Source organism: Struthio camelus, chromosome 1 (assembly GCF_040807025.1).
Source record: "Struthio camelus isolate bStrCam1 chromosome 1, bStrCam1.hap1, whole genome shotgun sequence".
NCBI classification, from domain to species: domain Eukaryota; kingdom Metazoa; phylum Chordata; class Aves; order Struthioniformes; family Struthionidae; genus Struthio; species Struthio camelus.
In genome coordinates this window covers 127,005,331-127,020,549 of record NC_090942.1, presented here as the reverse complement: position 1 = coordinate 127,020,549, position 15,219 = coordinate 127,005,331, and the positions used below count along the sequence as shown (strand labels likewise).

At 44.1% G+C, this 15,219-nt stretch overlaps 1 protein-coding gene across 1 annotated transcript in view; it reads right to left on the bottom strand.

The window, feature by feature from the left end:
* Positions 1 to 15,219, bottom strand: part of MAOB (monoamine oxidase B) — a 57,996-nt gene that overhangs the window by 28,504 nt on the left and 14,273 nt on the right. Inside the window, exons 2-3 of the mRNA XM_068916221.1 lie at positions 10,482 to 10,576; positions 9,476 to 9,613 (exon numbers count right to left, since the gene is read on the bottom strand). Coding sequence (XP_068772322.1) covers positions 9,476 to 9,613; positions 10,482 to 10,576 — 233 coding nt within the window. The remainder of the gene's footprint in view (positions 1 to 9,475; positions 9,614 to 10,481; positions 10,577 to 15,219) is intronic.

Here is a 15,219-nt window from a genome sequence, read left to right as displayed (position 1 = left end):
AAAGATGTCCCTTTATTTACAGGGCAGGCCCAATGAGAGAGAATAAGACCAACTTTCCCTATGTTCCTGCCAATGACTGCTATTCATTCACAGCAAGAAGAACACCTCTTGTGGGAGTCTAGAAGATACTTTAATCTATCTTTGCTTATTCAGTCCTCAGAATCTCTTCTGAGGGTATCAGTGACGGTGATTAATGACATTGTTGCTTCAACTCTTTCCTGGATATAAGGTGCAGGCATTCCTGTCATGAAACATATAGATCCGTATTCTAGTAATAACATATGAAACTACGAAGACCCTGTTGTAATTTAGCCGTCTTTAAATTTACTTGGCTTCCTTTTCATGACACTGGAGAACAAGCAGCTTTTTAAAGATTCAAATGGGTTCTTCTTCGTTCTCTAAAGTTCTTACAGATTGTTAACAGAAAAGGAGAAAAAACAAAAGATATGATGCCATTTCACCTCACTTAACATTGATGGCAAGTAAGCCTCATACACTATTCTTTCTCTGAGTGCACGTTAATTAAGATATACAAGGAAAAATGAAAGCAATTCTATCCAGTCTTTCGAAGTCCATTTAAGCTGTTATGCTATACGCTACATGAAGAGATACTGCCCTTAGATTTGCAAAGCAGGTCAAAGACTTAAATAAATCATATTGCTTAGCCTTAGTGCACTGATACCACAGAATATGCAGCGCTACATTCTATACTATTAGATACAGCAATCACTTACGCTGCTTCTAATTAAATCCCAGTAAAACAGGGCCATCACATTTTTTATTCATGAACAAGACCACAGCAAACTGCATTTTAATAAACACAATAGTGCTAAAAATGAATGACACCCAGGAGGGTTGTAAAATTTGTTTTTCTGCAGATCTATTGTAGATCAGTAGGCGGCCTACTAATATTGGTGCAGATTTGTAGTTCTAGTTAAAAGTACTGTGTGTATAAGACTAAATAAATATGCATTGTCTATCAGAAAAATATCTTCAGTGATGTGCTACACACTGGGTTCACATTAGAACTGTGCCAAGAGTTGCCAGGTTGCGTACACTTGCCAAAGTTAAGAGGGCACAACATACACATTCAGACACATCTGGCCAGTACTGCGAGCAAATACCTGGGAATAAGGAAACTCCACCCTCTTACAGGGAACCTAACTGTAGGAGTGGGGAATGAGCAACTCTACTTGCTGTTAAAAAACATCTAGTGACTGGGGAGGGGATGCTTCATGTTTCACCCAGCCTTTTGACTTGAAAGACCCCATGGATGTATGCAGCGTTTCACAGCCTGCCTTTTGGTGCTAAGGAAGTCGCCAGCAGGACTTTTGTCAGTTATCACCACATCAGGAATGTGCCGGGTGCGGTTCGCTTTGTCAAAAGAGCTAGTTACCTAGCTAGCTGTTAGCACTATCAGCAGTCTGCAGTGAGACAACACAGGGTTTTAAAGGAACAGGTGTTATCACGACTTCATAGCAGTGACGCTATAACCTGGGGAAATTCCAGGAAGGATCATGATAGCAGACCACAGAAAGTTCTAGTGGAAAAAAGATGTGGAAAACAGTGACAACAAACATACCATCAATGGCAGTGGGGAACCTACTGAAGACTAGTGAATGGATTTTGAGAAATAAGCTCCACTGGTCTACTGCAGCCTGTAAGGCGAGTTTTGTGGTGCTGCCAGGTTTTCTTTGCAAGCTCTCCATTAATGGAAATTGGATCAGAGAGAGTTCAGCTGGCCTCATAGTCAGGAAAAAGGTAGATCCTCCCTACTGTATACGAAGAAAACAAGTTTTGTAAAAATTGATCTGGCAAACCAGTCATCCAAATAAATTTTTTTGCATAGGGTTTTGCAATGGGAGAGTAAACCAATCGCACAGTTATCTTACTTAGCAAAGGAAGCTCTGTGCTACAGCTGATAACACAAGATCTGTTTTTTAAAGGGCAAAAAGTCTGCCTGGTTATCGGTATTGCATGTAGGTGAAGAGCAATTTGAATTACAGAATCACAGAATCACAGAATCTTTTAGGTTGGAAGGGACCTCTGGAGATCATCTAATCCAACCCCCCTGCTCAAGCAGGGTCACCTAGAGCATATTGCCCAGGATCACATCCAGACGGGTTTTGAATATCTCCAGCAAAGGAGACTCCACCACCTCTCTGGGCAACCTGTTCCAATGCTCTGTCACCCTCACAGTGAAGAAGTTTTTTCTCAGGTTCAGATGGAACTTCCTGTGGTTCAGTTTCTGCCCATTGCCTCTTGTCCTGTTGCTGGGCACCACGGAGAAGAGGCTGGCCTCATCCTCTTGACACTCCCCCCCCCCTTCAGATACTTGTACACGTTGATGAGATCCCCTCTCAGTCTGCCCTTCTCCAGGCTGAACAGGCCCAGCTCTTGCAGTCTTTCTTCATAGGAGAGATGCTCCAGCCCTCTAATCATCTTGGTAGCCCTCCGCTGGACTCTCTCCAGGAGTGCCATGTCTCTCTTGTACTGGGGAGCCCAGAACTGGACACAGTACTCCAGGTGAGGCCTCCCCAGGGCTGAGGAGAGGGGCAGGATCACCTCCCTCGACCTGCTGGCAACACTCTGCCTAATGCACCCCAGGAGACCATTGGCCTTCTTGTCTACAAGGGCACACTGCTGGCTCATGTTTAACTTGTTGTCCACCAGCACTCCCAGGTCCTTCTCGGCAGAGCTACTTTCCAACAGGTCAACCCCCAGCCTGTACTGGTGCAGGGGGGTTGTTCCTCCCTAGGTGCAGGACCCTGCACTTGCCTTTGTTGAACTTCAGGAGGTTCCTCTCCGCCCAGCTCTCCAGCCTGTCCAGGTCCCTCTGAATGGCAGCACAGTCTTCTGCTGTGTTAGCCTCTCCCCCCAGTTTAGTATCATCAGCAAACTTGCTGAGGGTGCACTCTGTCCCTCCAGCCAGGTCATTGATGAATATATTGAACAAGACTGGACCCAGGACTGACCCCTGGGGGACACCACTAGCCACAGGCCTCCAACTTGACTCTGCGCCATTCACCACAACCCTCTGAGCTCGGCCATCCAGCCAGTTCTCAAGCCACCTCACCGTCCACTCATCTAGCCCACACTTCCTGAGCTTACCTAGGAGGATGTGATGGGAGACAGTGTCCAAAGCCTTGCTGAAGTCCAGGGAGACAACATCCACTGCTCTCCCCTCATCTACCCAGCCAGTCATTCCGTCATAGAAGGCTATCAGATTGGTCAAGCATGATTTCCCTTTGGTGAATCCATGCTGACTACTCCTGATCACCTTCTTGTCCTCCAGATGCTTAGTGAGGACCTCCAGGAGGAGCTGTTCCATCACCTTTCCCGGGATGGAGGTGAGGCTGACAGGCCTGTAGTTTCCTGGCTCCTCCTTCTTGCCCTTTTTGAAGACTGGCGTGACATTGGCTTTCTTCCAGTCCCCAGGCACCTCTCCTGATCTCCAGGACCTTTCCAAGATGATGGAGAGTGGCCTAGCGATAACATCCGCCAGCTCCCTCAGCACTCGTGGGTGCATCCCATCGGGGCCCATGGATTTATGGATGTCAAGTTTAGACAAAAGATCTCTAACCTGATCCTCCTCGACCAAGGGAGAGTCTTCCTTTCTCCAGCCTTCCTCTCTTGTCTCCAAGGTCTGGAATTCCTCAGGACTGGCCTTAGCAGTGAAGACTGAAACAAAGGCAGCATTCAATAACTCTGCCTTCTCTGTATCTTTTGTCACCAGGGCACCTGCCCCATTCAGCAGCGGGCCCACGTTTTCCCTAGTCTTCCTTTTGCTATTGATGTATTTGAAGAAGGCCTTCTTGTTGTCCTTGACATCCCTTGCCAGATTTAATTCCAAATGGGCCTTAGCCTTCCTTGTCGCATCCCTGCACGTTCTGACAGCGTCCCTGTATTCCTCCCAAGTGGCCTGTCCCCTTTGCCACATTCTGTAGACTTCCTTCTTCTGTTGGAGTTTGGCCAGGAGTTCCTTGCTCATCCATGCAGGTCTCCTGCCCGCTTTGCTGGACTTCTTCCTCAGAGGGATGCACTGATCCTGAGCCTGGAGGAAGTGACGCTTGAATATTAACCAGCTTTCTTGGACCCCTCTTCCTTCTAGGGCCCTACCCCAGGAGATTCCCCTAAGTAGGTCCCTGAAGAGGCCAAAGTCAGCTCTCCTTTAAGAATTAAGCAAGCAAACCTATTGATAATTAGACCCTCGCAATAGTGTGATGCGTTTTCATGTTTCAGCACTTTTCTTTCAAGGAACTCTTAAATGGTAATAGTAAAAATTACCTGGACTATACATACTCGTTTGTTTTGCTAAGACAAAAGCTGTCATTCTGGTGAGGGAAATGAAAGCCAAAGGTCAAAAGTTGCAAATCTACCTATCTAAACTAGTGTCTCGAATCCTCTCTTGGGCAGCTAAAGAAAAGTTACATGATTTTCAGATGTGTTTAACATCTGCTCACTAGTTCAATGGGAGCACTGGTAGGAGACTTTGAAAACTCAGATGCCTCTATTTTTGTTTCTTAAATTTGGATTTATGAACCTAACTTTAGTTATGGTGTTCAAGCAGCAATTAGCCTACCAAATACTATTTGCAGAGCTATACTAATTTTCTCACTGAGGTTGATGAACCAGCATTTACACAAATGAAAGGAACATACTAATCTCCTTTCAAAGACCATGAAAAAGGCTGTTTAACAAGTGGAGGAAAAGCAAAATTGTAGGGCAAGAAATATAATTTCAAGTTTCTGTGTAGATATCACTCTCTGCATAAGCAAGACCAAAAATAACCCCACAATAGAACCTGGCATTAAAGAAGATTAAAGGAGGAAAAAAAAACACAGAACCTAATCAAATTGGTAAAGCCTAATTAGCAGAGACCCACCCAGAGAGCAACAAAATGCATTCTTTTCATTTTGCAGTACAAAGAAGCTGCATATATTACTTGTATTAAGAAGCCTCTAAAATGAATTTAATTAACTATGAAAGGCTTGATTTTGCCTTTGGGTATATGTAAAAACAGCAGCTGATTTTACAAGATGCACTGTGATGCCTGATAGTGTAGTGAGAGAAGAATTAAAACCTTTAGGTTTCATTGCCTCTCTGGGCTTACAGAGAATTTTGTGGTCCAGAATTTAATTAGATTTGGCTGGAGTCACAACGGTTGGGTCAGCATGTGAATTCAAATTCACTCAGAGCAGACGGACCTTTGTATATTTTGGAATCTGGCTTACAAGCTGTGACTTACATTTTGAGAGTACTGCTTAAATTTCAGTGAGCACACAAGAGTATTTCTGTCGGCTAGTCACGCCTGAGGTGCTTGTAATGCTTGTGGAGTATGGTAGGAAAAGTATGGGCAAGCCAACTGGCTGAGAAAGACCTATTAGGAAAGTCTTATGGTTACATGGAATGCAAAAGGCCAAAGATTATTACACCGATTTGGCCACACAACAGTGCATATGTTTATTATAGGATGTATAGTGCTCATCTAATTCTTTAACTACTTTTTAAGTAACACCAACTATGTCAATACTCTTCCATCACTGTATAAACACAGAAGCCAGAAGAAAATAAAATAAGAAAATAAAAGATTAAAAATAGATGCAATGAAATTAGGAGATCCAAAGCGGAAGATCCTGACTGTGGAATATCTCCTCTCTAACTCTAGCTTGGCTGCGATGGAGTCCTGGCACACAAGGATGCCCCTCTTCTGGAGCATGCTCATAGGCAGCCACACTGGGAGCCTGCGCCTGCAACACTCTGCCTGAATGCAACCTGCAGGCTCTTAGGATGTTTTGGGAGCACCTCAGCCTGTTTTGGCTCTCCCTGGAGACTATAAATCTTTCTGGAGATTTTCAAAACTTGACTGGATGTGGTCCTGAGTAACCCGACCTAACTATGAGGTCCACCCTGCTCTGAGCCTGGTTTGAACTAGGACTCCCCAAGGGTCGCCAGGCCAGATTTTTCCATAAGTCTGTGCAAGGTATGGTGCTGATCTCACACATGCCTGCCAACACTCAGACCAAGCCTGCTTGCCTGCACTAAATTGCCATGTACACTCCATCCCCCTGGCATATGTGAGGACACCACCTGCCTTCTATCAGCCTCTGTTAGCAGGTCTTAGCACAGGCATGTGAGTGCTGGAGTGAGCCTACGCCCCTGGCCTTCCTCACTGCTCCCCCGGGGTATTTTTAAACTCACAGGTGGAGGCACTAGTCAAAGTGGCAAGCATCCCCCTGTCCTCCCCAATACCTGGATTGCCTGAATGCCTCCTTAAAGCAGGGTGGCTTCCCCCATCTCCAGACTTCTGGACGTAAGTCATACTCTTTTATAGGTTCCCTTGATTTGTGTCCTAATGCCTAGAGGGAGTCTGCTTGCCCAGCCCTGAGCTAGGGAAAAGCCTTACCTCCCCAATTCAAGACCCTTTCCACCAACAACATAAAACCCACCCACATGTCCCCCTCTGCCAGCCTGGGGTGCATCCCTGAATGTCAGCAAGTCCTGTCAGCACTCGGCAGTGAGGAAGGCTGAGAGCCTCGACTCACTCCAGCACTCACAGCTCAGGGCTAAAGGAATCCATTGATGAGGCTAAAAGACCCTGAACAACCTGAACTACCTCTGGCAACTCCTGAGAAAAGACACTTGTGATCAAAGGAAACCCAAATTATACCTGGCAAGAGCCCGAACCTCTATTTTTATACACTATTCCATTCTCCTCAGTCTGAAAGCCTGTTGGAAAACAATCTCAGAATCACAGAACAGTTGAGGTTGGAAGGGACCTCTGGAGATCATCTAGTCCAACCCCCCTGCTCAACCAGGGTCCTCTAGAGCATATTGCCCAGGATCACATCCAGGCAGGTTTTGAATATGTCCAGCAAAGGAGACCCCACTACCTCTCCGGGCAACCTGTGCCAGTGCTCTGTCACCCTCACAGGAAAGAAGTTTTTCCTCACGTTCACACAGAGCTTCCTGTGGTTCAGTTTCTGCCCATTGCCTCTTGTCCTGTCGCTGGGCACCACGGAGAAGAGACTGGCCCCATCCTCTCGACATCCCCCCCCCTTCAGATACTTGTACACGTTGATGAGATCCCCTCTCAGTCTTCTCTTCTCCAGGCTGAACAGGCCCAGCTCTTGCAATCTTTCCTCATAGGAGAGATGCTCCAGCCCTCTAATCATCTTGGTAGCCCTCCGCTGGACTCTCTCCAGGAGTGCCATGTCTCTCTTGTACTGGGGAGCCCAGAACTGGACACAGTACTCCAGGTGAGGCCTCCCCAGGGCTGAGGAGAGGGGCAGGATCACCTCCCTCGTCCTGCTGGCAACACTCTGCCTCATGCACCCCAGGATCCCATTGGCCTTCTTGGCCACAAGGGCACACTGCTGGCTCATGTTTAACTTGTTGTCCACCAGCACTCCCAGGTCCTTCTCGGCAGAGCTACTTTCCAGCAGGTCAACCCCCAGCCTGTCCTGGTGCATGGGATTATTCCTGCCTACGTGCAGGACCTTGCACTTGCCTTGGTTGAACTTCATGAGGTTCCTCTCCGCCCACCTCTCCAGCCTGTCCAGGTCCCTCTGAATGGCAGCACAGTCTTCTGCTGTGTTAGCCTCTCCCCCCAGTTTAGTATCATCAGCAAACTTGCTGAGGGTGCACTCTGTCCCTCCAGCCAGGTCATTGATGAATATATTGAACAAGACTGGACCCAGGACTGACCCCTGGGGGACACCACTAGCTACAGGCCTCCAACTACACTCTGCGCCATTCACCACAACCCTCTGAGCTCGGCCATCCAGCCAGTTCTCAAGCCACCTCACTGTCCACTGATCCAACCCACACTTCCTGAGTTTATCTGTGAGGATGTGATGGGAGACAGTGTCCAAAGCCTTGCTGAAGTCCAGGGAGACAACATCCACTGCTCTCCCCTCATCTACCCAGCCAGTCATTCCGTCATAGAAGGCTATCAGGTTGGTCAAGCATGATTTCCCTCTGGTGAATCCGTGCTGACTACTCCTGATCACCTTCTTGTCCTCCAGATGCTTAGTGAGGACCTCCAGGAGGAGCTGTTCCATCACCTTTCCCGGGATGGAGGTGAGGCTGACAGGCCTGTAATTTCCTGGCTCCTCCTCCTTGCCCTTTTTGAAGACTGGGGTGACATTGGCTTTCTTCCAGTCCCCAGGCACCTCTCCTGATCTCCAGGACCTTTCAAAGATGATGGAGAGTGGCCTAGCAATAACATCCGCCAGCTCCCTCAGCACTCGTGGATGTCATGTTTGGACAACAGATCTCTAACCTGATCCTCCTCCACCAAGGGAGAGTCTTCCTTTCTCCAGCCTTCCTCTCTTGTCCCCAGGGTCTGGAATTCCTGAGGGCTGGCCTTAGCAGTAAAGACTGAAGCAAAGAAGGCATTCAGCAACTGCCTTCTCCGTATCCTTCGTTACCAGGGCACCCACCCCATTCAGCAGCGTGCCCGCGTTTTCCCTAGTCTTCCTTTTGCTATTGATGCATTGGAAGAAGCCCTTCTTGTCCTTGACATCCCTTGCCAGATTTAATTCCAAGTGGGCCTCAGCCTTCCTTGTTGCATCCCTGCATACTCTGACAACGTCCCTATACTCCTCTTAAGTGGCCTATCCCCTTTTCCACATTCTGTACACTTCCTTCTTCTGTTGGAGTTTGGCCAGGAGTTCCTTGCTCATCCATGCAGGTCTCCTGCCCGCTTTGCTGGACTTCTTACTCAGAGGGATGCACCGATCTTGAGCCTGGATCAATACCCTATTTCAGTCAGCATATTAATACCAGTATTCCCTTACAAGGTAGTTCTTAGAGATCCTAAAACAAAATGAGACCCAGCTTACAAACAAGCAGCCATGCTTCTTGTGGCTGCTGATGACAGATGATACCTGCACACCAGCTCCAGCTTTGGCAATACTAAGCTTACTTCAGTGAGTTCTGGCAGCATTTTGTAACCCCGTATGCTAGGACAGTACAGTTGTCCTGAGAGCTGGCCATCCAGATTGGTCACGTCCATGTTCTTCTAGCACTAAATTTTCCCTTCATGGCATGACCTTCTTACTTTTATTGAGGAGACTCTGAAGACTCAAAAAGTGCAAACAAGCAGAAAATTTGGCTTTGAATGGCACGCTTAACAGATGGAAGGCACTCATCATTCCTACCATGGTAGGAATAACTCCTGACAGTCGTCTTAAACTTGTTTGAGAACATACTTTTCCATAACAGCTGAATGGGAAAAATACTGGAAAATATATGACAAAATACCTTTTCTCTATTGCTGTTACTGTTTAGATCTGTCAATATTTTCTTTAAACTTTGATTAAACGTCAACTACCATCCGACATTTTTCTCCAGGAAATTTAGATGATACATACCTAAATAAGCATACTCCACTGTAACACTGTTGCAAAACAATGAGATCACTACAACGTACCTGTGTCTACAGCAGCATGCTTAAGAGACAGCATCTTACCTTGACATGGTGTATCAGGTGTTCAGCTTCATTCACTTTATACGTCTCTATTCCTAACTCTTTAGATAACCGCAGGAGACGGTTTTGTGTTGGTCCCACATATGCTCCTCCAAGGTCCACATATTTAACTTGCTTATTCTAGTTTATCACATACAACATACACAAAAGAAAAACAAAGATAAAAAAAATTAGACCTTTGCAAATAGCACATGACTTCAATGAGGAACTCTTCAAGTGAAATCCTCCCAGAGCATTTTGGCCCTGCTTCCTCTCCCCGTTCCCACCCTGCATCGTTCTGGTGGAGTTCTGAAGTGGCCACCACCGAGACTCTCCGACAGAGCTCATCACCAGCTTGAGGCTGTGACTGAACAGCCACCCAACTAAAAAACTTTAGAGGAAAGCCTGAGAGGCAGAGAAAGAAACACAGACCCAGAGATATTTGTGTGATTCTTGCTCAGCTAGGCATCTTGCCAACAACTGATTATACTGGCGTATTCTAGGAAGTGTCATAGGTGAGATTTTCTAATGGGCAGGGTGGAAGAGGGTCTCCTAGGTCACAGTAAAACACAAGGCAGAGGCGTCAGGGGAGAAAGGCTAATTCTAGTCACCAACCACCTCTCTAGTCACCAACCACCCCTTCCCCTATCCTATGTCACTATGTAACAATTCAGCTTGAGGGGCTTAGCAGCCCAGTCACCTTATGGGTGTTTTTTAATAGAGGCTTCTCCAGTCTTTCTCCCTAGGACATGATTTTGAAACTTAGCTAATCATGTTCTCCTTCCCAAAAGGAAGGACTGATGACTCGAGAACCTGCAGATGACATGGAAATTTTCTTTCCCCATCATCATGCTAGACTTCCCCTACCCTTACTTGCACAGGAACAGAAACTTCCCACGTGCTAGTGCTCCGGAAATTTTCTTTCAAGTAGCTACTTGAGCAGGAAAGATGTATGCATACATACACACGTATATGTACATATAAAATGAACAGACTTGGAGGTAATTACCCTTAGAGTGAAAGTTCTTCCTCCAACCCTGTCACTGGCTTCCAGTAGCACCACATTCAAGCCTGACTCAGTCAACAATTTGGCTGCTGAGAGACCTAAATGATAAAAAGAAACACAATTTAAGAATACTTCTGTACATGCACCCCATAGCTTTTGTGACTTGACATGTAAGCTCAGCCAGATATCTACCCAAACTCTGAATTTTTTATGCAAATAATTTGTTGGCGGGGGCGGGGGGGAGATAAAAAACCTGGCCAAATGGAAATAAAGCCACGTATTAAAACAGTTAGTTGATAATTTTTACATGAGCTGAGAACCTTTTGCATCTCATGCTCGGCTCTTCTGATGCAAAAGCTGGCACCTGTTGATAGTCATCTGGTCACACAGAGAATCTGGGGAGGACAGATCTCCATTCTCTAAATTCAGCATGACATCTTTTATAATTCCAAGAGAAAAAGGAGGTAATGAAGTTTTATTAGGCCTGTTCTAAATTTTGGAAGTTTTCCTGAAACTTTTTCTAAGTGTCTGCTTTCCAACTTTGAACATATTCAAGTGCACTAGCTAAAGCTCATACACACTCAGGTGGCAGATTTCTTCTCCTGAGGAACCCATGGCCTGACTCAGACAAGATAGATTGTGTGCATGTGTGTGGCAACAAGAAGTAAAAGTATGGGTAAATACACCAAAAAAAAAAGTTTCATTCCCATCCATTTTCTTCATACACATCTCATTTCAGTTCTGATATCATAAATCCTCACAACTTCAGAGAAAATATCAGAGTCAGGCCCTGCAGCAAGTGACACAAGCCACCGCATGTCTGGGAATAGAGGGAACTACAAGAATATTGAGGGAATATAGCCTGCAAACTTTCAACATCTTAAGATCACCTCTGCCTTTCCCTTAAGCACGTATAAACTGAGATTTGTATAAACTGAGGTTCTTATTTTGGCCACATGTGGGCAACTTTCCAATGGGATGACAAAAGATATATTGTGAATGGAGTATCATCTCCTTGCATCGATAGGAAGTGTTCAGTAAAACTGAATAGAGGTCAAGCTATAAGCCACACACACATCATAATTTAGTTATCCTTTCTGGCTCTCTGCCTTGTAACCATCAGAAGGTAGTCAGCATTCTCTCAATATCTTAGTATATGTAGATTTTGAGGATGAGGAGGGAAAGGAGAAGTCAAAGGAGACTGTTCTGAGCAGAAGGCGGTCACAGAAGAAACAGCACACATGCTGGCAGGAAAACAGATGGCCAAAGCTATCATGGCAGGACTGAATGAAATATTAAAAATTTATATAGCAACCAACCCCAGATAGGTAGAAAATGCTAATCAGAACTATTATAAAGCACTACAGAACATCCTAGTGGGTTAACTAGTGGTTTGGGAAGGAGAACCAGGTCCTGTTCCCAGCACTGTAGTGAGCCCGCTTGGCTGTGCTGGTTAAATCACTTCAGCTCCTTGTTTCCCCATGTGTAAAAAGACACAATGGTTTAGACCTATCTTTCTAAATGCCACTGACATTCTTCTGAAGAAAAACACTAGATATTTACATTAAAATATCATAGTATCATGCTTTTACTTCTAGCTTTATGTGTTTGTTTATCTTATTTTTTCACATAAGTATCTGTGAGTACAGAAAACTAGTAATGATACTGACATCGTGGTCTTTCCATACTTCCTTATAAAGGAAATTATTTTTCAAGAAGATCTGGCAGGATCAGTTGCCTTGACTACCCTCATAAATAGTTCAGGACGCCAAGGAAGAAAAGAGTACAGAAAACAGCAGTGGTGTGCAAACGTGTGCCAGAACTTCAAATAACTTTCAATAAGAGATTGGATCCAGATTGTACAAGCTATAATCATTTTTCTGACCAAGAGTCAGAGTGGCTTCTCTGTCTGAATTCAGAGTCTCATTCTAATAAATACATTCCTATAAACTGAGTGTGCACAAAACCCATTAAGCAAAATCAAGAAAAATCCATCATGCTTGATGTGAAATCTCATCTTGAGAAGTTGAGAACTCTTCCGAAATGTTATATGTTTCAGCACTGCCTCTGGCTTTCCTGTCACGCTCTCATAGATTCACCAACAAAAGGCCAACCTTTAAATTGTCTCCACTGCAAGGTCAACAACGACACTCAAACATAAAGTTTGTTCAAAAATGTGACTAACGCTGTTTTTATTCCCATTTTTACAGTTTTGTCAAAGTGACACCTTCCTCCCCACGCTCTGAAACATTTAAACAGAATCAGATTCGAATTGAAAGATAAGGCTGAACTGTTTTTGCCACCATGCGGAGGACAATAATTTGGTCTAGTTTCCTTTGCAGTACAGCTTACTTTAAAGGGTAACAGAGAACCATGCATATAGTGGAAAACATATGGTTAGGAGGCCTTACCTGTAGTTTCTCTCAGAGGATCAAAACGTAGACAATTAATGCAAACAACAAAGAAGAAAAGATGACAGGTCTTATTTGAAGCCTCAGACTGAGAACACTACCACGCTTAAACTATGTTAAACCAGTCAAGCCTTCATAAGTTACTATAGCAACCCGGTATCTAAATGCAACCACTTGAAGGTACTGGGAAGAGATTGCCTCCCAGACAATTTTATAAGGTAAGTTCAGACAATAAGAATTATTTCTTCATCATGTAGCACTTTGCATTCAGATAGTTCTTACTCAAATATAATAATCATAATAATTATTCCATCTTTAATTCAAACATAGTTCTTTTCTGTTGGTACTTCTTCATTATAACCATTATAATGGCTTCACTATAACCTCATTTCCCAGCTCCCTTACATTAAGAGAACAATTAATTAAATTTTTTTTTAATTGAGATAATCTTGAATTTCTCTGTTATGGCAGAATCCAAACTCAGAACTGGAGTCACATTTTTCATCTGACCCCAGTGTGTTATGGGAAGCCCTAAGCTCAAACACATGCGACTTTTTAAAAAGCATTTTTAAGCATATTTTTAAAAACAGATCCAAATTTTGTAGCACCAGTCTGATTCTATTTGGAGTCAAAAAATTCAGTGAAATACCCTTTAACCCTAGTATTTCCACAAAAATTTCACTAGAAAAGACACGACTGGAAGCTGCGTCTCTGATGCTTTTCTAAATGATACTCATGTCTCCCTTGGTCTGGTTATTTTTATTCATAGCATACCTCTGTCATACTCTGGATGGCTAGACAATCAATATGCAACAGCAGTCAGCAAGTCTGACAGGACTTTATTTCTTCCTCAAGCTAAAACCAATCCCCTTGGAGTATACAAAAGGCAGGGTGCCTAGCAGGGAGGGGGACAGATCACGAAGGGATAGTTCTAGTGTTTTTTGAAGGCATTCCTGCAGTTCTTGATCTACCTTCTCTGTATCATTCACTATTTTATCATGTCCCCTCATGTTTACTACATCACTTCTCAGACAGAAAATCTTTTTGTTCATACATGCAATTACAAAAATCATCTACAAATTCTTTAATTTCAATTTATTGGGAGAGGGAAGGGGAGAAAAGACCATCTAAGCTACTGCAATTCATATACTAGTCTCCAAGATGGCTGTAAAAAATTATGTTATAATCTTAATAAGTTCCTCTCTCCAAAATAAAATTGTACGTTGAGCAGGAAGAAAGGCTGAAATCATGTTTGTGCTGCATTTAGATGGAAAATCTGAAAAGCTGATTTTGCATGCTCACGTATAGGTCTCACATCTGAATTTCCTCAGAACCCTGAAATTCAGTGATATTTCTTTTCTCTTCCTTTTTCTCTCTTTTTCTCTCTGTTGCTTTCTCACTCTCTCTCTCCCTCTCTTTTTCCTTTTCTTCTTTCTTTAGCACCACAGCTATGTTTACAAAGAACTGGCCAAGAGAGTTCAAGGGACTTTTAACATTCATAACAGGTGTCAGACACAGGCCCTGCATACAAATACTGACTGTACACACAGCTTAGAAACATCCAACAGTGTTTTAAAAGAGGCAAGCCTCTTCAGAGGATCACTGTCTTAAATATTCCTCCATGATAGTCCAAATAAAACTAAATTAGTACTGCTGGGGCTCTGCTCTTCCTTTGCCTTCTCTCAGCCTAGGGTGAACCTTCATCACCTTTAGCAGTGCACCTAAAATAAAAAAAAAAAAACACTCAGCTCCACACCACCTGCAAGAAAAACTGAGCAGATCAGGCAATCTCTCTCTCTCTCTCCCCCCTCCAGGTCATTTTCCAAAACAAAGCAAGATCGGTTGAATGGAGCCTTGGAGAAGCCCTGCACTGAGTTGCGCTTATGTACAAGAACAATGAACTGAATGCAAACCCTTAAGAAAAGATAAGCAAAATAACAAACCATAATAATTGGTGGATCGCTGTTATGCTCCCAAACAACCTACTTACAGTTAACCTACCTCTCTCAATCTACTAGTAGTACTTTCTTACTATGTTAAACCATACTGGTTTCCTCTCAATTTCTTTTACTCAGCCACATAATGCTATTATCAAAAATCCAAAAAAAGGAAGTGCATGTTATTTTACACCATGATCCTTACCAACTGTTGAAGAATATATGGCTGATTTTCATCCTTGTGCCTCCACAACACGGATAGCCATATGTGAACAAGCTTTGCACTAGCTTGGTCATTGCTAACAGTGTGTCCCTTGGCAACATGTGTTTTAGAATGGGCTAATCACTAGCTTTTTCGCTGTGTTTTCGCAGATGTAGCAGCTGCGTTGCAAT